We start from the raw sequence: 20,556 nt of genomic DNA, 5'->3' as shown, positions 1-20,556 counted from the left end.
GATTGCTTTCCTGGGAGCAAAAGCCAGGCATCTGAGCAGAAGGTGGTTACTATTTGGTCCTAGTGAAAGGTGGCGGAGCCAAGATAGCAGGAAAGGTAAAGGGGTCACTCCTTTGGGCCCACCAGCAGGGAGACGAGCCTTTGGCACTAGGTATTATGATGTTCTTGGGGCTGGAGGTGGGAAGCTGTTTCCTGCAGGGCAGGTGCCTGCGGTTCCTTTTTGGGTGCTACATTGAAGGAAGAGGGGGTGACATGACCAGTAAGTGGTCCAGATTTGCAAATGGGATCCCAAAAGCTGTGAAACAGTTTGTTCTGCCCCTTCTTCAGAGAGAGGTAAGGGCAAGGCCTCTGTGGTTCTCAGGAGGCCAGAGAGACCCATAAGGTTTGGTCAGAGGCTCTTGACCCACCAAAGCTGGGGCCCTAGCCCTGGCCAGCAGTTTGAGTGTCCAACGGTCTGTGCTCTGTAGAACTCATGGGCTTAGCCCACTTAGGGGAGAGATCAGAAGGGAACAATGGCCCAGAACTGCAGGGGTAGAAGTGCTGGAGGGAGCAGAAAAACCACGAGAAAAAATCTCAAGAAGTCAACTATGGCAGCAGGAAGAAAGGCTGGCTCCTAGTCTTAGAATGTGAGAAGTCAGCCATGGGGTGTCTGTGGCTGCAAAAGAGAGGTGCTCTGCAAGAAATGCAACTGAGGTGCTAAGTGAGAAGTGAGAGAAATCCGGGAAAGTCCTGGTGTGAGGGAGAAGAAACTGAGAAGCCAAGAGGAAGGGTTCAGTTCATCATTGATAGGTGTTTGGGGCTGTAGGGTCAATCTATAGAGAGAAGACCCTCTAGGGAGAGCCCATGAGAGGGTCTTCTCAAGATAAGGGGGACAGGATTGGGTGAGACCTGGATGCTAGCAGGAGGTGGGTGTTCCCTGCCTCTGCTGACAACATACTTGTATCACTTTTCATCCTCACAACCACCATGAGAGGGACCGTTATTGTCCCCATTTCACAGATAAGAAAACCAAACTTAGGCCTGTGAAGTCACTAATGCACGGCCACACCACCTATTCGCTTGGGAAGCCAGGCTGTGAGTTCATACCACCTGACTCCAAACCTGGCTTGCCCTAGGAGCCCACTCCTGACACTATGTCGCCTTTCTCTGCTTTCCTCCCACGGCCCTACTTTCCCTGTCCGCCTTCTTTGTCTGCTGCTGGGGACCAACTAGGACCCTGGGGACCAGGGTCCCGCCATTAGTTCCCTCTTACCCAGGCGCTAGGCCCATCCGAGAAGCAGAACTCCACAGGGCGCGAAGGCGCAACGGGAGGGGAAAGAGAGCAGAGGAGTCAGTGTGCGACTCAGAGCCGGGCTCGTCCGAGAGTCTAGGAGCCGCGGGGGCCGCCACTTCAGCACCTCGGAGAGCGCTGGAGGGGCGGGGCCGGGGGCGGGGCGGGGGCGGAGCTCACGAGACCCCGGCGAGGGCCCGGGGGCGCGCGGCGGAGCTCGCGCCAGTCCCGAGAGCGGCGCGCGGTCCGGAGCCGCGCCCTGCCCTGCGCAGGTGCGCCCGCCGCACCCGCCCGAGCCGTACCCCGCGGCGGCGGCGGTCTTTCGCCGCGCCCCCGCCTCTTTCCCCTCCGCCGCCGCCGCCTTCGCCGCCGCCGCCTCTGCGCCGCGCTCCGCCCGGATGGCCAGGGCTGTGCCGGAGAATGGCGGAGCGAGAGAGCGGCGGCCTGGGCGGGGGGGCCGCGTCCCCGCCTGCCGCCTCCCCGTTCCTGGGGCTGCACATCGCGTCGCCGCCCAATTTCAGGTGAGAGTCCCCGGCCGCTGCGCCCCGCCCTTCAGCCCAGGCTGATCTGCCCCGGCTTCCGCGTCCCCCGCCACCCACCCAACGGACCCCAGCCCCCAACACACACACCCCGATCCCGGGAACGAGGGGGCGGCATGGGGATGGGGTCTCTACCCTGGACAGAGTCCCCAGAAACCCCCCTCAGCCTCCAGTCCAGGCTGATAGCCACTGCATAGCCAGTGGTGCAGCTGCCTCCGCCATTCCATGTCCTAGGCTGGGAGATTCAGAGCTGGAATTGGAGGAGGGGGCGCGGAGGCCGCCTTCTCCCCTACTTTGGGACTGCGGCAGGGCCTGGGGTCTGGATTGAGATCCCAGAGGAGGCAGGCAGGCTAAGGCTTTGCTTATGCCCAGTTCGAAAGCTTCTGAATAGAGATGGGAGCAGGCTGGGGTGCCTCGTGGGTCCCAGTTTCTCAGGGCAACTGACAACCTTGGTGCTGGAAGGAAGAAGTCGGGGGCCCCTCCCCCAGCCCTGTCTGGTTAGAGGAGCCTAACTCCCAGGACTGGTATGGCCAGGACCCTCTGTGGATTTGGGCAAGCACGGACCTGGTCAGGTGTGTGCAGGTGCAGAAGGCTCAGATTCAACCAGGAGACTGCCCACCCAGCTCTGGTTGGGGAAGTCTGGCTTGGGCAGCCCAGGAGTAGCCAAGGACATTGGGTGGAAGGTTTCCTGCTGGAGCAAGTACCCAGATCCATGCTCTGGGCTCCCCTTCACCCCTCTCTCTGCCCACTCTCTGGTATTGGGAGGTAGATTTTAGAGACATGGACAGTGGATGTTGTGGGGAAGGGATGGATATCCCTCCATCATAATCCTGGCCCCATTTGGAGAGAAGGAAGAGGAGGGTGTAACTGCTCCAGAGCCTAGGAAGAGGCCTACACATACCCCATTGTTTCTTCATCTAAGGAGCTGGCGCCTTCCCCTCTCCTGGGCCCGTCACCCCAGCCAGGCCCCAGCTGGGTTCTGGCGCCAGCCCCTCTCTGACCAAGGGGTTGCTGGCTCCCTGGCCCTCAGGTGGGTAGGGACCCCTGGGGATCTCTAATGGCATCATCAGCGCTAGAAATCTCCCTGGAGGCCCTGAGCTGAGGAGTCAGGAGGACCAGAGGGAGGGGACCAGATGGAGGAGGCTAAGCGTGAGGGCTCTGGGGCTGGGGCCTTTGTGGTTGGTGCCTCCGAGTCATGGGGCTGAATCCTGAGACCAGTTCCCCCTGGCATGACACACGCTGCCGAGAGGCAAATACTGCCTGCCTACAGGAGGCCCTTCTGCAGTAGCACAGCATAGAGGAACCTGGGTTCAAATTTGAGCTCCACCACTTTCTGCCTAGCAAAGTGACCCGACAGTCCCATCTGTCAGGCGAGATAATGAATATTGATTCCTTAGTGTGCATCAGGTTGGTGTTCAACAAGTGTCCACCCTCCATGCTGGTGACCGCTTCTGTAGTTTGTGACTGTTCAAAGCATTCCCAGTGCAGGTTCCTTTACCCCCACAGGCATGGGCACCGATCTGCCCATTTTGTAGATGACAAGATTGAGGCTCAGTAAGGCAGTGGCTTGCCTGAGGACCCCCAGTCAGAGCCTGGGGCCATCTGTGTGTGTTCAGTGCACTCAGCCTCCAGGCCCTGCCTTTGGCCCAGAGGACAGCTTTGCCTCGCTCTACCTGCCTTCCAGATCCCCAGGGGACAGTCCCCTCCACCTCACCCCATCCCTGGCTAGCAGGTTCTCATGGAGGCTTTAGTGAGAGGAACTGATGAGGTGGGCGCCAGCCAGAGAGAGTGCTTTGTCCGGGCCAGGTGGGCGAGAACAGCTGTGCGCCAAGGCTAAGGCGTGGGCCGGCCGTCCAGGACACCCTGGCCTGGCTGTGGAGACAAGGCCAGCTTCTGGGAATAATAAGGGCAGTGTTTCCAGCCCCACATGGCGTTCCCTGCGTGCTCCAGCAGCCCCCGCTGACCTTTCCCTTGTCCTGCCTCACAGAGCCCTGCGCCCAGCTCGGGTTAACCCCGGGTGGTTAAGGCTCTCCCACTGCTCTTTGGTGGGGCCGTGGATCCAACTGGCCTGGGTTTGCCTTCTGGCTCTGCCTTCCCACTTCTGTGCCCCAAGACAGGGCACTTAACCCTGGAGCCCTGGTTTCTTCTTTACGATGCCAGTGTTGGCTCCCACTCAGGATGGTCCCGGGACGGCACGTGTTGGCTGTTTCAAGGGCTGTGGAGAGCTGTGTTCCTGCAAGGCTGCTGTTGTTAACTCTGTATACCCCAGCCCCACTGTCAGCTTCCAGAAGGCAGAAGAGCTGGGTCTTGGTCTTGGGTCTGCACAGCGCCCAGCCCAGAGTTGGTGCTCAGTAATGCCTCCCTGGGTGATGATGCAGATCAGGCGTGCACGGGCCTCCTGGACCTCAGAGGGTAACAGACCGACTCTGCTATCAGAGGATAAGGACGGGGCACGCTGGCCCCTGGGAGTCGCTCACTTTGTCCAGCGCCCCTCGAAGGGCTTTCTGCGCAAGAGCGTCTCATCCTCACCAGATCCGTGTAAACTGAGCATTGCCATTGTCCCCACTTTGCAGATAAGGAGACTGAGGTCTCCAGAGGCTAGGTGAATGGCAGAGCTGGGGTTCGGATGCAGGCGGTCTGACTCTAGAGCCACCCTGAAAAGAGAGCCTGGGACTAGTGGGGGAGAGCAGGGAGTGGAGCACGCTGGGACACGTGGAGGCTGGAGAGAGCACCTGCCTGTTGCTGGTTGGTTTCAATAGATGGGTGGGTTGTTTTTGTTTTGTTTTTTGGGGTTTTTTGTTTTGTTTTTTTTTTGTTTGTTTGTTTTTTTTTCCCCTTCTGATGATGGAAATGCTCCAGCCAGTTTCCTGTAGTTGTTGATGGGGAACCGGGGAAGGGATTTCACTTATTTGACGCGCCGCTGTTATGATTTGACTTCTACAAGGAGCATGGGTTACTTCTGTAACTTACACAGTTAGAAAAGAGAATTTAAAATTCAAGTGATACATGTTCATTAGAAGGAAAACTCTAGAAAAGAGACTTTAAGAACATAGCTTTTGGCTACACGGAGCTGGGTGGGTCAGATAAAGCGGAGGGACGGTGGGATGCGCGCCGTGGGGGATGCGGATGAGGGGACCCCAGAAATCAGCTCGTCCTGACCGCCCCCCCCTTTTACCGAGGAGGAGACAGGAGAGGGGGAGTGTCATCCCCCAGAACACACAGCACGTGAGTGGCCAACCCCAGGCCCCCTGACTGGCTGGCTGGTGTGGTTTCCACCTCCCCGTACTGCCTTGCAGATGAGAGATGTGGCCCCCGAGAGGCGCAGAGACCTCCTCATTTTTCTCTTCACGTGACGGCACGCGTGTGGCTGTTCCTTCCTTCCCTTCACTCAACAAATATTTGCACTTTGGAGGGCTCCCTGGACAGAGGCTCCAGAGACAGTCATGGGCCTAACGTCGTGCAGTCTGTATAGAGGGGAGGCAGACAGACAGACAGACGAGGCCTTAGCAGACAAGGTGACGGTGACTGAGATCCAGGGCCCAGGGGAGCCCAGGCCTGTGGGTTGGTGGCAGGCAGCAAAGGTTCTGCGGGAATGGCAGCATCGGCTCGCTGTCTTGGGAAGGTCCTGCCAGCCACTAGGTAGAGTGGACGGGGAGGCAGGGAGACCCCTGGAGGCTGGTCATCCTGCGTGCCACAAGCAACGGCGGGAGAGGACAGGAGGAGGACTTCGGGGGTGGGAGGGATTAGCCCCATGGGTGAGGTATCTGGTTTTAGGGGTTGGGGAGGCTGGCGTCCAAGATGGTGCTGGAGATGGGTTGCCCTGGGGAGAGGAGGAGCTTGGCGGGCAGGGAGGGGAACTTAGTGGGAGACCTCCTGAGTCTGAGGTTGGTGACCACTGGGGTACCCAACTGCAGCGTTCAGGCTAGGGGTTGGTCTGGGGCCTGGGGTCACTGGAGAGGATGGGGCTGGGGCCAGAGACCCTGGGAGGAGTCTCAGCTGAGAGAGGTTCCCCCCCACCGGAAAGCCTCAGAGAGGACATTGCTACCCAGGGGGCAGCAGAGAGCAGGGCGATGGGAGAGAACGGGGCCAGGCTGGTTCCAGCAGCCACGTTTCAGCAGGGGGAGGGGTTCTGGAAATGCATTGCTGCTGGAGCCACCTTCCCCCCCATCCCCGAGCCCTGGGTGCCCTGGCTCCTACTGAACCCCCAATCTGGGGCCAGAGTGTTGACTTGGCTCACTTGCCAGGACGTGGCCATGCAGGGTCTGCACCCCCCCCCCACCTCTTTGATGTCCATATCCTTGAAGTCGGTCTCTGGATTCTTGGCTTGGGGCCCCCATGGATCCTACAAAATGGGGTCACTGCCACCATCCCCACTTAGGGGATCTTAGCCATTCTAGGATGTTATCTCTGCCCCCTGGCCCTCCTCCTGTGTCTTCTCCCAGCCTTGACCATGGGTCTTGCCTTGCTCGGGCCCCCAGAGCAGCCAGCTCCGCTCTTCTTCCTCTACCTCATAGTCCTTTCCTACCTGGGGTATCCCTCATGGGATACCCTGTGTGTGCGTTTGCACGAGGGTAGGGAATCGGTGCCAAGCGGAACACGAGGGCCCCCTGCCCTCAGGAAGGCACTCTGCGACAGGGCCAGCGACCCCAGAACCCAAGTGGGAGCCTGGTGCACCCCGTCCAGAAAGCTTCTGGGGGATTGGGAAGCAGAGGAGAAGAGATGTCCTGCTTCTGGGTGCGTGTGATTCCACACGTGAGACCATGGGCTTGTGCGTTCCCTTCGCTCCTTAATGCCAGTCGTCATTTTCCACGTAACATTCGTCCAGGAGCCTGTGTGATGTTCCTTTCCTGGACACCCGGTCGCACCCCACCCCGCGCTGAGCTATTTGGTGGTTTTCTGTCTGCGGTTATGCAAAATACGCATTCTCGGGTATGAAGGTATAAAGCTCCCCGCGTATGGGACTGCTTCCCATCGCAGCTTTCCAGAAGCCAGAGCGCTGGGATTCAGACTTCCGGCTCCATATCAGCCCCGGGCTCTGTAAAGCCATCAGACACATTATAACCCCAAGTAGGGATTGGCCCTGAGGACTTATTTCTGGGATTGGACTCGGTGTTTCACTGGCAGTGACCCTGGTGTGGACATGGTCGGGGAGGGACGGATTAGAGGAATAAAGCTCGTCTGAGCCCAGTGTCCACTCAGAGCCAAGGGCCCCCCCCAGCCCCACCACCTCGGCCAGCACCTCCTTGCAGAGGGCTGCACATTCTACCCTGGGTTCTGACGTAGGTGGGGACTCCGAAAGTTGAGTTGGAAGGGCAACCGACTTAGGGAGTTTTAAGGGGAAAAATCTAGAAAGACCTGTGGTTCACTCAGTCAACATTTATTAAGTAGATCCCAGGCACTGCTTTGTTGATCAAGACAGACATGGTGCTGCCTCTGAGGGGAGCCCCCCACTGGGGGCAGAACCCAGAGGCGCAGTCACAGCGATCCAGGAACCCAGCAAGTGGGCCTAAGAGAGCGAGTAGCAGGGCTGTGTGCCAGGTCAGGGAAATCAGGGAAGGCTTTGAGGGGGCCAGTGGGGCAGGAGGGGTGGGGGGTGGTGATGACCCCCAAGATTGGGGGAAGCCCTCCTGAGCCTTCAGGCCACAGGGAATTTGGACCCCTTTCCCTAAGGGCCAGGGGAAGCTACTAAGGGACTCTGAGCTGGGGCACGGTGACCAGACCAGATTTGTATGTCAGGTGTTGCCTTTGGTGGCCTGGTGGAGAATGGCCTGTAGGGGAGCCAGCGGGCAGTGGGGAACCTGCCTCTCTGCGAGCGCACTGGGGGCCAGCTGTCTGTTCAGCACTCACAGGACGGCAGAGGGACAAGCTGGACACTTGAACCACAGATGCTCTCAGCCATGAGAGGGGCCCGTGGGACACCATGGCCAGGACCCAAGGTCGCTCAGTTGGATCCTTACCTGGCTTCCGGAGAGCCAGGAACGGGGAGACAGGAATGGCCTCTGGACAGCCAAATGCCTGGCTCAGGGTTTGGCCCTGCTCAGCTAAAGCCTCAGCACTTTGCCACTTAACCCTTCTGCTGCCTGCTCTCCTAACCCAGCCCACTCCTGGGAGGAGGAACTGGCCAGGGCTAGGCTGCCATCGGGGGACCGAGGATGCCAGGGAGGCGGGAAGGCACGTGGAAGGGAAATGGGCACGTAATAAACATCAGAGCACAAAGGCATGTTTGTTCATTTTGGAGAGCTCATGGCAGGAGGAGGCGGGGGGGGGGGCACGGGGGAGGGGCGGGGGACGGCACGTTCAGAACGCAGCGAGGAGGCTGCTCGGCCAGAAGACAGGACCGGGGCGTGCTGGAACAAGAGGTAGGGTTCGTGCATGAAGAGGGGCCCTCGAACAGAAACATAGACTCCAGAGGTCCAGGAGGTCCGGGAGGTCCCAGGAGAGCAAACTCATGACTCAGAGCCTCCAAATGTCAACCTGGGTGAGACCTTGGGAGGCATCTCACCCGGACGGGCAAGCAGGTCTGACTGATGGACGGGCGGCCTCCGAGGCCTCCAGGCCGGGAGGTGAGGGAGCCGTCCTCACGAGGTCGTGTGATTCGGCTGGAGGTGAACCCCTGGTGCTCGGGGCTCCAGTTTCCAGGGGAAACGTGGGCACCCCCCATCAGAAGGGGACACCCTCCCTCCCTCCTCCTGCTCCCCCCAGCTTTTCCTTCTTCCCTTCCTCCCCACAGTTGCCTTTCTTGAGCTTGGAGGGCCCAAGGGTCTGTTCAGCTTTTCCTCCCTGAAGGACCCAGAACATCTGGGGCCTTCGAAGCAGGAGCTAAGGGCAGGGACAGCACAGGTGGGGGGTGACTTGCAAAGGAGACTGCCTGACCAGTCCCTCCCCTTGTCCCTTGGTCGTGACCCCCTCACAGCACTCCAGCTTGCCGCAGCTCAGCTCTGTGAACCCCAAGCGCCCTTGGGGGGCAGGTATAAGTAGCCTCACGGCACCTTCTGTCAGGGCCTTAGGGCTCCTCATCTGGATAACAGGCCGAGTCAGACCCTCTCCCCGGGTGGTGGAGAGGATTGAAGGAGACACAGAGCATGAGGGTGCTTTGGTGTCCAGGGAGCGACAGCTGCTCAGGTCGTGGTGCGGCCGGTCCTGCTAAGTGAGGGCATCCGTATCTGGTCCCATGCGTCCTGTCCCCAAGCCTGCCGTGGTAACCACTCTGCCATCCTGCCTCACGTAGGAGAAAAAATTCAGATAAGAAACTCCCTTCACCTTCCCCACTGGAGCCAGAACCCAGTGCGGGCTTTCAAGCCCTGCGCTTCCCCCCAACGCCCCATTCACCCCCGGGCCCTTCATTGCAAGAGGCCAAGGCTGTCCCCGCCTGCCCCCAGACCTGCCGTCCCAGGCCGTGGGTGTGCAGAGATGAGCCGAGAAGGTTCCCCCGCAGGCATGCCCTGAACGCTTGGGTTGGGGAGGAGCACGCGGATGCTGAGGATGTCCCTTGGCAAACACCTGCCAGGCGTGTACCGAGAGCCTGGTGTGTGCGAGACAGCCTCCCCAGCTCTGGCTTCCAGAAACATGCAGTCCAGCTGGAGCTGGGCGAGCGGGGGCCTGCCTGCCTCCCTTGCTGGGTATGAGGGTGGGCGACGTGAGCTCCATCCGTCTTTGGGGCAGCCTGGTGGGGTGTCTGATGGAGGCCTGGCTCTGTCTGTCCCCCACACTGCCTTGCATCCATGCAGATGGTGACACCAGCTACAAGTGAGGGAATGCCCCGGGGCCAGCGAGCATAGCCAGGAGGGCTGTAAGGCACGGCACAGGCAGGCTGGGAGGGCTTCCTGGAAGAGTGGGCTTAACCGAGCCTTCTTCCAGCGGGCGCAGGTTGAAAAGCCTGCCAGGGGCTCCATCTGAGCCCCGGACTAGACCCCGGGCAGGCAGGCGTGGGAGGCGTGGGCAGTCACACCCAGAGCTGGAGACCTTGAATGCCAAACCAAGCAGTCCGCCACTAGCAGGGAACCTTAGGGGGTTTTGAGTGGGGACAGAAGGGTGGTGTTTCTGGCAGCTTTGCAGGGTGGCGAATGGGGTGGAGTACTTCCAACATGGGGGCACTGAGGGGAGCAGGCTGGTGTTTGCGGGGTGGGCAGGTGCAGGTCTGGGGCTGCAGAGACAGGAGCTGAGCCGGGACCCGACAGAGAAGAGAAGGAGAGAGGTGTGCAGGGATTCCTGGCAGAGTAAGGGGCACCCGAGGGCACCTCTGGATCAGATGCCCAGTGGCCCTGCAGCTCCCTGATGCTGGCAGAGTTCCAGCTGTCCTGGCAGCTGGGGTGTGCTGACCAGCCACTGGCTTCTCATCTCCGGGCCCGAGATGCTGGGCCGTGCTGGCCAGATGGTAGAGCTGCTCTGGTTTCTGGGCCAGCCCAGCCCCTCCCCAGCCTCCCCCAACTTCCGCATCACAACCCTCCCCAGCTCTGGGAGCCTACCAGCCTTGGGCTCGTCTGTCCAGCTCCCTCGTCCTTGTCAGAATCCCTCTCTGCTCTTCCCTCCGGCTTCTGTGGGTGGAATTTCGCAGTGACAGAAAGCTCTTTGCCTTCCAGTCCTGCCCTGAGGGGTCCACACCGGGGTCCAGACCCGAGGGGTCTGCCCTTAGCCCTGGCTGTGGAGCCCCCTGAGCCCATAGGCACATCCTGGGTGCTGAAGGATGAAACTCTGGGGGATGCCAGGGTTCTGTCCTGCATCCAGCTTGTCCGTGGAGGCAATCCAGACCCTCCTCAGTCACCCACCCCTGTGTGGATGCCACCTGGGCCCACAGAAGCCTCCCTGAGGGGGTGTGAGGGCTGAGCACATTGCCATGTGGATGGGGACATCCGTTCGTGGAGAATTTCAGAAGCCCCCCCATCTGACCATTCAGGTGCCCTGAATGTGGTGCTGGCCCTTTAAAACAGATCAGGGCTGGCTTTTGGGGGAAGACATCCCAGATTTCTGCCATCTGCCCACGAGCCTGGGAGAAGGGCCACCGCATCCCCTGACAGGGGCATTAGAAGGGCAGGTGGAGCCGGTGGCATCGATCAGATCGGATCGCAGTAACCCGATCCTGAGGGGGAGGTGGCAGCCACAGCGGCTTCAGCGCCACTGCTGGCCTGGCTGGGAAGGCAGCGGCCTGCAGCGGAGGGCTGGGCTGGGAAGCGCTGGGGCTGGGGCCTGGGTCGGCAGCCACTGCCTCTTCTGCTGGCACATCTATTTTTAATGAGCTCCCCGGGCTTCTGCAGCGGGCAGGACGCAGACAGGGAGGCCCAGGCAGTGGAGGCCCGAGGCCCCAGCCCTGCCCTGAGCCCTGGCCTCCCAACCTTTCTGGGCATGAGAGGGTGGCCCTGGGGCCCTGCAGCCCCCCAGCTGGGCAGGGCTCTCCATGAAGCTGGTGCTGAAGATGGATTCCAGCCCAGACAATGACAGCTGGTTGGAGGATCAGTGGGAGCGCTGGTAGGGGGTATAGGGATTGGTCTTGGGCGGGGGGTGGGGGGAGCATTTGGGGGACAGCTCCATGGAGCTCTGGGTCTCTGTTTGGTCTGACTAAGGCAAGAGGCAGGGGGTGTGGGCCTCCTAGGTCCCCCTGTGGGCTGGACCACCACCTCTCCCCGGTGACCTTGGACTCCTGGGTGTCCCTTGCTCTGTGCCTCAATCTCCTTATCTTATTTGGGAGAAGAGGCTCAGAATTGGCCCCAACTTCCCCCAGCAGAATTCTCCCAAACATCCTACCCACACCAAACCAGGTGGAGTGCCCGGGGCTGGTGGTGAGTCAGGTCTAGGGGACAAGCTGCAGTGGGGTGGAGGCATACAGCGGGCCTAGGGGACAGGGGGAGAGGGTTCTAGCACAGGCGGAGTCGTGGTGGTGACATTCTTTGGTTTGTCCTCCGAGTGCACAACGCCTCTAGCCCCAACCCCAGGCCTCCCTTGACCCCTCTGCTGCCTTCTGTTTAGGGTCTGTGCGCTGGGCAAGCGATTATGTGGTTGGAGAGATGAAATGGAGAACCCACAATGGGGGTGTAACCTCTCCTGGGATAGGCAGCAACTCGCCACCTTGACACCAGATTTCCCTTCACTTGCTCCCAGGGCTCAAGAGCCATTGGTCTTCCTGGGCTGGGGGCACGGAGCACTCTCCTGAGGCTGGGGAGGGGCCTCTGCCAGCTCCTTGGGTTTTGTCAGTGCAGGGGTTGCACCGGGAACACCCCTACTCCAGGCATCCCTTGGAGTCGCTTCTCAACTCTGCATCCTCCATGGGTGAACTGGCCTCGGCACCTGCCTTGACCCCAGGAGGCATTTCTCTGGCAGGGCCTCGGCTCTGACCAGCTGGGCCTTCTAGGCACTGCCTCCTGGTTGGCAATAGAGCGGATAGCTCCCAGCGGGGAGGAGCGGGAGTAACCTGGATCTCCCCTTTCTCTGCCTGTTACCCCTGGCCTCGGCGCAGGCGGACACCAAGTCCCACCCTCTGGGGGCTGTGATCTGCCTTCGAGGGGCCACCCTTTGGAAGAGGTACTAGGAAGACTTCGGTGGGCTACGTAGTGCCCCTGGGTTGGTAACTTCGACTTCCTGTGCTCACCAGGCTCACCCATGACATCAGCTTGGAGGAGTTTGAGGATGAAGACCTCTCAGAGATCACCGAGGAGTGTGGCATCAGCCTGCAGTGCAAAGATACTCTGTCCTTGCGGGTAAGAGTGGGCTCTCAGGAGCCGGGGGCAGGGGGGGTATAAGGGGGACAGGGTGGGTTGGGACAGGAGTGACGGCACCCCCGTATCTCTATATGGCATCCTCAGAAAATGAAATGACATCCAAAATACACATCCAGTTTAGTGTTTGACACATTTTGGGGGTGCTCAAGCAGGATTGTTTGGTTGTTTTTGCCAGGGGAGTTAAAGCAAGAGGCAGCTCCCTCAACTGCCCAGCAGAAGGGAGAGGGCAGGTCGTCTTCAGATGTAGGGTTAAAGGAAGGATCAGGCCTACTCTAAACCCTTCCCTGGGCGGCCTTGGCAGAGGGCCTGAGGCAGAGCAAGGGTGGAGTCCGTGTGGTGGAATCCGCAGTGCTCCGGGGCTGGAAGAAAAGAGCCAAGGCGCTCCCTCAGCAGCCATTGCACCAACCCACACCACATAGCCCCACAGACCCTCCCTGGCCCGCTATTCTGAGGGCCCCTCTAGAGGGTTAATCCAGCATTGCTGCTGCCTTTGGCCTCCTGGCCTTGTCATGTAGGACAGATAGCTCTCTCCATTCCCTAAGTTCCGAATCCTGCCAGGAGATCCTCAGCATCTGGGGAGCTTGGGTCAGACAGGGATCCCCCTGTGTCTTTTCAGAACAGGAAGAAGGGGCCACTGGCCAGGACATGGGAGGCAAAGCACGGGACTAGGTTGCAGAACCCAGAGCTTCTGGCAGTCTCCAGCAGGGGGTGGGTGATCACCCTGGTGGTATTAGGAGAATAGTTAGTAAAGGAGAGCTGTGAGCTGGGGTGGGGGGGTCAGCCTCCGGGCGACCTCCTGCCTGTCACAGAGATTCTGTAAGCTCTGCCAGGCAAGAGGAAACCAAGGGGTGAGGATGACCCTGCAGTACCCCATGCCCCAACCCTCCCCACTCTGGTTAGGCCAGCCAGGGCGGGAATGGTCACAGGGCCCTGACGTAGCTTCTCTAAGGTCACACACCTGTTCTGTAATTCCTCACCACCCTTTCACCCAACACGCAGCGGCACAGTTTTAGAGAGGGTGGTCCCTGCGACAGCCAGGGCGCTGAGGCAGTACTAGCTGGAGGTGTACCTTGTGGGGCCTTAGACAAGCTCTGGGGGCCTCTCACACCCTGTTGCCCGTGAGTCCTCACCTCCCTGGGAAGCTGGGAGGCAGTTAACTGGGGAGGGAATCCGAGGGTCAGGGGATCTGTCCAGGGTGCCCAGGCGTTAGCGGCAGAGCTGAAACTCCAGTTACCGAGGTTTAGGATGGCCTAAACCTGGGAACACCCCAGGTTGGAGGGCCTTCAGACTGTGGACAGGTGCCGCGTCCAGATGCCCCCACTGGCCCCTGCCCCCCCCCCCCCGCACCCCGGCCGCGCTTAGGACCTCCTGTTCACCCTGCGGCCCTCCCACCACCCTCCGCCTGGCTGAGGCTGTTTTCCCAGTTTTCCTCACTTCCCCCTTCAAATACTAACCTCCCCCCTCCATCCCTTGTGGGGCCCCCGAACTCCTTGGCGACCCTGCGTCCCCATAGCAACAGCGGTGACCTCACTCTGGGCTCAGCTTACAACCCCGGTGAGGTCACTGGACGTTGCCAAGGGAACGGGAGGGTGCAGATAGTCAGGAAGGCTGGTACCGTGGGGAGGGGGCGGTGTGGACGGCCAAAGGCGCCAACTAGATTGGGGAGCAGTCGCTCTCGCGCATCGTCGCTGGGGGCGGGAGGGCGCGGCCCCCTGTCGCCGGGCCCCCTGCCTCTCTCCCGTGCCCTCCCCCTTTGCGGCCGCAGAATGGACTCGCCCGGGCGGGGGGCGGTGCGCGGCGGAGTCGGCCCCGCCCCGGCCTCGGCCCCGCCCCGGCCCCGCCCCCTGACGCCCCTTCGTCCGCGCCGCGCAGCCCCCGCGCGCCGGGCTGCTGTCTGGGGGCGGCGGCGGCGCGGGGAGCCGACTGCAGGCCGAGATGCTGCAGATGGACCTGATCGACGCGGCGGGGGATACTCCCGGCGCCGAGGACGACGACGACGACGAGGAGCGCGCGGCGCGGCGGCCGGGAGCGGGGCCGCCGGAGGCCGAGCCCCGCCAGGAGCCGGCGCCCCGCGGCCAGGGCCAAGGCCAGGGCCAGGGCGGCGGGGACACTTATCGACCCAAGCGGCCTACCACGCTCAACCTCTTCCCGCAGGTGCCGCGGTCTCAGGTGAGGCGCGAGCGGCGTGGGGCGAGGCTGAAGGGGCGGCGCCCGGAGGCCTGGCACGCGAGGTGTGGGGGGCGCCGGGCAGCTCGCTGCCCACCCCTGGCCCGCGGGCTGGAGGAGCGAGGAGGGGCTGTGTCAGAGGGACCTGCGGGCCAGGGCAGGGAGAAGTCGGCCTGGTGCGACTTCCCAAGGGGGCCGGCCCAGGGAGGTGGTCTGGGGTTGGGGGGTGGTGGTGGTAGTGGAATCTGCCTTAAGGGAGAGGGACCAGGTCGGGCCAACAGGATTTGGAGCCTTGAGTCTGAAGGAGTGAAAGGACCGAGAGGGACAGTGGAAGGAGCTGGGTAAGGAGAGCAGTGGGGGCTTACTTAAGGAGGACAGAACAGAGCTTTGAGGGCTAGTTGCAAGGGTTTGGAGCTTGGGACCTAAGGTTGAGGTTTCCCCTTTAGAGTGTGGGGCTCCTGGAGAAGGGCAGAAGCAAGAAGAGAGAGTCTAAAGTGGTCGTTGCTGGGGGCAGGTCATGGGAAATTGTGCATAGGTGGGGACGGGGAGCTCAGAGGCAGCAGGCAGGTGGAAATGCGGGCAGCTGGGAATTCCCAGAAGGCAGGGACGAGGCTTGGGAGGCGGAGCTGCTTGGCTGAGTTGGGGGCCCAGGGCCCCTGGGCTGGGTGGCTGGATGCCAAGGAGGGTTGAATAGGGTGGAGGAGAGCCTACTGTGGCCCTTTGTCTTCCAGGCCCAGTCAGGAGAGGTACAGAAGAGGGGCTCAGGGAGCTGGGGCTGTTGGTGGAGGGTGCAGGTCCTGCAGGCAAAGGACTGGTGCCTCTCCCAGAATCGTCTGGGGTGGATTTTGGCAGCCAAACTCCTGAGAGGGCCTGTGTTTGGGGGGGGGGGGCTGAATAGTTTGTGGGGAGCCTTGTTTGTAGGCATGGTGGAGAGGGGTCCCAGGGCACCAGCCCAAGAGATCCAGGAGGAAGGCTGCTGACAACTACTTCTGTCATTCCTCAGTCATGTGCTGTTGCAGGGGTGGGAGAGCCATGCTATTGATTCATCATTTGGGTGATTCATCCCGGTCCCCCAGGCCGGCTGCGGAGAGACCCTTCCTCATCCATTTTTCAACTTCTAGAATGTCCCTGCCCCCTAGGCCATAGCGCTCCAGGACTTGGAGCATCTACTGTGTAAAGCCTCTGTGTCTGGGACTGGGGGTCCGGCTCTCTCCCCAGATGGCTCCTGCTTCTCCCCCACTTCTCCCCCATTTACCACCACACATATTGGTCATCACCGCCTTTGAGGAGGCTGACAAGAGCACCTCCCCAAGGGTTGGCCAGCTTCCCTGAGTCAGGATGGAGAGCCATCTAGAGCCAACAGGTCGGGCTGGGAGGGCTGTGACTTGCCACCCCTCCTGCCTGTTCGAGGAGGGTTGGGGGTGAGGCCCTGGGCTGGGGGGGGGCGGACAGCAAATGGCCTAGGGATGGCCTGATGGGGGCAGGGCCAGGGCCTCCCTGTGCCGGGTACTGTTGACGCCTTCTGTCACAAGGGCCTTTTGTTTTCTGCACAGGACACATTGAATAATAATTCTCTGGGCAAGAAGCACAGTTGGCAGGATCGGGTGTCTCGGTCATCCTCACCCCTGAAGACTGGTAAGTCAGGACCGTTTCCCTTATCTGGCCCTACCCCTGCCTCAGTTTCCTCAGCAGAGAGCAACCCTGGCAGCCTCCAACTTGCCGAGTTGAGGTAAACTGCCTTGAGCAGGCCCATCAGAAGTCAGCTGGGGCGGGGGGAGAGCACTGGTCCCAGAGCCCCCCCCCAGGGCTCAGGAGCCCTCGCCTGGGTTTCTGTATCCCACATGCTGAGTGGAGAGGGCAGGGAGGCAGGGGCAAGGCCACCCGCCTTGAGCAGCGACCTGCCTGCCCTCCAGGGGAGCAGACGCCGCCACATGAGCACATCTGCCTGAGCGATGAGCTGCCACCCCCGAGCAGCCCCACGGCCACCAAGGACCGAGGCACCTCCACTGACAGCCCTTGCCGCCGCAGCACCGCCACACAGATGGCCCCTCCCGGCGGCCCCACGGCTGCCCCACCGAGCAGCCGGAGCCACTCGCATCGAGACCGCATCCACTACCAGGCCGACGTGCGGCTAGAGGCCACCGAGGAGATCTACCTGACGCCAGTGCAGAGGCCGCCAGACCCCCCGGAGCCCAGTTCTGCCTTCCTGCCCCCGGCAGAGAGCCGGATGTCTGTCAGCTCCGATCCAGACCCTGCCGCCTACCCCTCTGCGGTGGGCCGGCCGCACCCCTCCATCAGCGAGGAGGACGAGGGCTTCGACTGCTTGTCGTCCCCGGAGCGGCCCGAGCTGCAGGGCGGAGGCTGGCGGGGCAGCCTCGGGGAGCCGCCGCCACCCCCACGGGCCTCGCTGAGCTCGGACACCAGCGCGCTGTCCTACGACTCGGTGAAGTACACCCTGGTGGTGGACGAACACGCGCAGCTGGAGCTGGTGAGCCTGCGGCCATGCTTCGGGGACTACAGCGACGAGAGCGACTCGGCCACCGTCTACGACAACTGCGCCTCCGCCTCCTCGCCCTACGAGTCGGCCATCGGGGAGGAGTACGAGGAGGCCCCCCGGCCGCGGCCCCCTGTCTGCCTCTCCGAGGACTCCACACCAGACGAGCCTGACGTCCACTTCTCCAAGAAGTTTCTGAACGTCTTCATGAGCGGCCGCTCGCGCTCCTCCAGTGAGTCTGCGGCCTGCGTGCTGGGGCACCTGGGAGTGGGAGGGCGCCAAATCGAGGCTGCTCCTGGAAGGTGGCCCTGCCCATCTGCTTCGATGTGTCAGGACTGAGAGCTTGCTGCCTGACCCCACCCGCCAAGCGGAGTGGGTCCGTTCTCCTCCAGCTCGGCCCCTCGCTTCCAGGTGCCGAGTCCTTCGGGCTCTTCTCCTGTGTCATCAATGGGGAGGAGCAGGAGCAGACGCACCGGGCCATATTCAGGTAAGAGCCGCAGTGCTGGGCCGGCCAGGCAACCGTGGGGCCTCCCCCTCCCTGCCTCTGCCCTCACTATGTGGCCTAGACCCAGCCTTCACGCTGGCACACATCCCTCCACCAGCCCCAGGGGCACAGGGCGCACCCAGGCGGGACTCCAGGTGGTTGGATTCAGGCCATGTGACCTGTGATGCACCTGTGATGGATTCAGGCCATGTGACCTGTGATGCACCTGTGATGGGCCTGGGACCGAGCAGCCCATCTGGCAGGGTGGGCATGGGGGTCCAGAGTCTGGGAGGGGTTCCGGCGGAGATGCTGCCCAACCCGTACAAGGCATAGCCCTCCCTGCCCTCCACAGGGAAGCGCTCACTTCCTGTTACCTCTGTGTTTTCCGAGTGGCTCTGGGCACTTCCTCCCTGAGCCCCCTGGATGGCAGGAGCCTGTCTGCGTGATCTTGAACTTCCCCAGGAACTAGCAGGCCCAGGCCCAGGATACTCTGTGGAGACTTATTGAACTGGTGCCGCTTTGGCAGCAGCCTGCCCCCCAGAGAGAGGGGGAGCCGATGGATAGCCCGGCTGGGGAGGCCCTGGTGGTGAATTTCTCCCATGCCCTTGCGGGGGTCAGGTTTGTGCCTCGACACGAGGATGAGCTGGAGCTGGAGGTGGACGACCCCTTGCTGGTGGAGCTGCAGGCCGAGGACTACTGGTATGAGGCCTACAACATGCGCACGGGCGCCCGGGGTGTCTTCCCCGCCTACTACGCCATCGAGGTCACCAAGGAGCCCGAGCACATGGCAGGTAGCGTCCTTTCCCCTCCTCGGCGCCAGTGGGCCCCACCTTTGCCCAGACATGCTACCAGGTGACTCTAAAGCCATAGGGAGGGCCCTCGCAGAGGGGACCACATTAGGTCCATCTCCCTCAGAGAGAAGGGAGGCCCGGCCCAGTTGGGACATCTGTGGACGGTGGGCCCGTCTGCTGCCCTGCCACCCCTCACTTCATGCTTGTTTTCCAGCCCTGACCAAAAACAGCGACTGGGTGGACCAGTTCCGGGTGAAGTTCCTGGGCTCCGTCCAGGTTCCCTACCACAAGGGCAATGACGTGCTCTGTGCTGCTATGCAAAAGGTACGTGGTCCCCGCCCCCCACCTGGGCCCCTTCCTCTCCTGGGGAGACAGACACCCAGAGCCTGATTCCCGTCCCTTACCCACAGATCGCCACCACCCGCCGGCTCACCGTGCACTTTAACCCGCCGTCCAGCTGCGTCCTGGAGATCAGCGTGCGGGGCGTGAAGATCGGCGTCAAGGCTGATGATTCGCAGGAGGCCAAGGTGACCACCTCTGCCCCCCCGGCCCCCCACCAGATCTCCCACCTGTGGCCCCTGCGGGCTGATGACACCTTGCCTCTCATCTCCCTCCTGTAGGGGAATAAATGTAGCCACTTTTTCCAGTTAAAAAACATCTCTTTCTGTGGATACCATCCAAAGAACAACAAGTAAGTGGGAGGGACACCATGAGGTGTGAGGGGGTGGCCTGGGGCCGATACGGTCGGGTGTGGGTCTGTGAGTATGTCTGGGGGGGTCTGCACCCCCTGTTGCGCTCTCAGACAGATGGCTGTCCTCCCACAGGTACTTTGGGTTCATCACCAAGCACCCTGCTGACCACCGGTTTGCCTGCCACGTCTTTGTGTCCGAGGAATCCACCAAAGCCTTGGCAGAGTCCGTGGGGTACGGCCCTGTGTGTGTGTGTCTGTGTGTGTGTCCTGCCGAGCGCCCGACCCCAGAGCGAGCCCCGGGCCCTCTCCCAGCTCTGCATGCCTCATGGCCTCGAGCCCAGGCGGGGCAGTCCTGAGGACTAGCTCCCCGCCAGGTAAGGCCCTTCCTTGGGCGGCGGCGGTATGACCCAAGAAGGGCAACGTGCAGAGAGCGGAGCCGAGCCCCTCCATCTAGGGGAGCCCGAGCGCTGCCCAGGGAGCCCCAGGCTCCAGGTGAAAAACCAGGGGTGGAGATGGTGTTCTCCCCGTCACCTGTGTGTCTGCCTGCCTTCTAGGAGAGCGTTCCAGCAGTTCTACAAGCAGTTCGTGGAGTACACCTGCCCCACGGAAGACATCTATCTGGAGTAGCCGCGTGGCCCCGCTCTCTCCACCCCCGGGGCCCGCGCCGGAACAGTCAGCTGCCGACAGGACGCAGCACGCTAGCAGAGGGGCGCCCGTCACCCCCAGAGGACGGGGAAGTCAGGGCCTCTGGCCAAGGGTGGGGGAGGGCGGGGTTTCGGGGAGAGGCAAATGCAGTTTATTGTAATATATGGGACTAGATTCATCTATGGAGGACAAAGCAGGCTGCCCAGGGATTGGGAGGGGGCGGGCCTGGGGGAGGGGGTAGCGTCAGGACCCTGGCCCGGAAGGATGCCCATTGTAGGAGCGGAGGGCTTCGGCCCATCCTGGGCATCACTTCCTCTGCCAGGGCCTCTGGCTTTCCGGCTGTGGCTCCTGCTTTCACAAAGCCCATGCCACTTGCCAGCGTTCCCTCCACCCCATCCCCAACTCCCAACCCCAACTGAAGGCCCTGAGCTCATGCTGAGCCCAGCCACCTCCCAAGGACTTCGCAGCAGGTGGGCGGGTGCAGTCCCTGTTCCTGGCTCTGTTACCTGGGTGGTCTCTGGGTGGCCATCACGCTGGCCACTGGCACGTGTGGGGCCTCACCAGGGAAGGAGAGCGCTGCGGCAGGGCCCCAACCCGGCAGGAAAAGGCGGCTCCCGGATTGGCCTGGGCCAGCCAGGGCCTCTCAGCTGCTTTGGCTGTAGCCCCAGCTTGGTCCTGTCATCCTGGCCACAACTATTAAAGTGCCATTTCCTGTCTGGACTGCAGTGGCTGTGTCTCCCCACCCCACCACCACTCCCCCCGGCCCCA

The 20,556-nt window shown here is 61.8% G+C and overlaps 1 protein-coding gene across 3 annotated transcripts; it reads left to right on the top strand.

Annotated features, from left to right (window-relative positions):
• Positions 1–1,478: 1,478 nt before the first annotated feature.
• Positions 1,479–20,504, top strand: MAPK8IP1 (mitogen-activated protein kinase 8 interacting protein 1). Of its 3 annotated transcripts, none has more exons than XM_045065964.1 (12): positions 1,479–1,790; positions 12,391–12,496; positions 14,390–14,686; positions 16,237–16,318; positions 16,597–17,409; positions 17,589–17,664; positions 18,280–18,452; positions 18,667–18,776; positions 18,863–18,979; positions 19,073–19,143; positions 19,277–19,375; positions 19,698–20,504. In XM_045065964.1, the coding sequence occupies exons 1-12, from the start codon at positions 1,690–1,692 to the stop codon at positions 19,768–19,770; spliced, it is 2,118 nt and encodes a 705-aa protein (XP_044921899.1). In that variant the 5' UTR covers positions 1,479–1,689; the 3' UTR covers positions 19,771–20,504. The 3 variants fall into 3 exon arrangements, with proteins under 3 accessions (XP_044921899.1, XP_044921898.1, XP_044921900.1); XM_045065963.1 differs by lacking the exon at positions 1,479–1,790 and adding an exon at positions 10,806–11,270 and having other exon boundaries at positions 17,511–17,664; XM_045065965.1 differs by lacking the exon at positions 1,479–1,790 and adding an exon at positions 10,810–11,270.
• Positions 20,505–20,556: the final 52 nt, after the last annotated feature.

The sequence above is a fragment of the Mustela putorius genome, unplaced genomic scaffold (assembly GCF_011764305.1).
Source record: "Mustela putorius furo isolate JIRA1106 unplaced genomic scaffold, ASM1176430v1.1 tig00003859_pilon_pilon_pilon, whole genome shotgun sequence".
NCBI classification, from domain to species: domain Eukaryota; kingdom Metazoa; phylum Chordata; class Mammalia; order Carnivora; family Mustelidae; genus Mustela; species Mustela putorius.
This window is presented reverse-complemented; position numbering and strand designations above follow the sequence as displayed.

What these genes read in the sequence shown, in the direction of transcription:
- MAPK8IP1 (XM_045065963.1), top strand. Translation starts at nt 11,200, where the DNA reads ATGAAGCTGGTGCTGAAGATGGATTCCAGCCCAGACAATGACAGCTGG. An exon ending in TCTGTGCTGCTATGCAAAAG is followed by an intron (nt 18,777 to 18,862) that starts GTACGTGGTCCC and finishes CCTTACCCACAG; the next exon opens with ATCGCCACCACCCGCCGGCT. An exon ending in TACCATCCAAAGAACAACAA is followed by an intron (nt 19,144 to 19,276) that starts GTAAGTGGGAGG and finishes GTCCTCCCACAG; the next exon opens with GTACTTTGGGTTCATCACCA.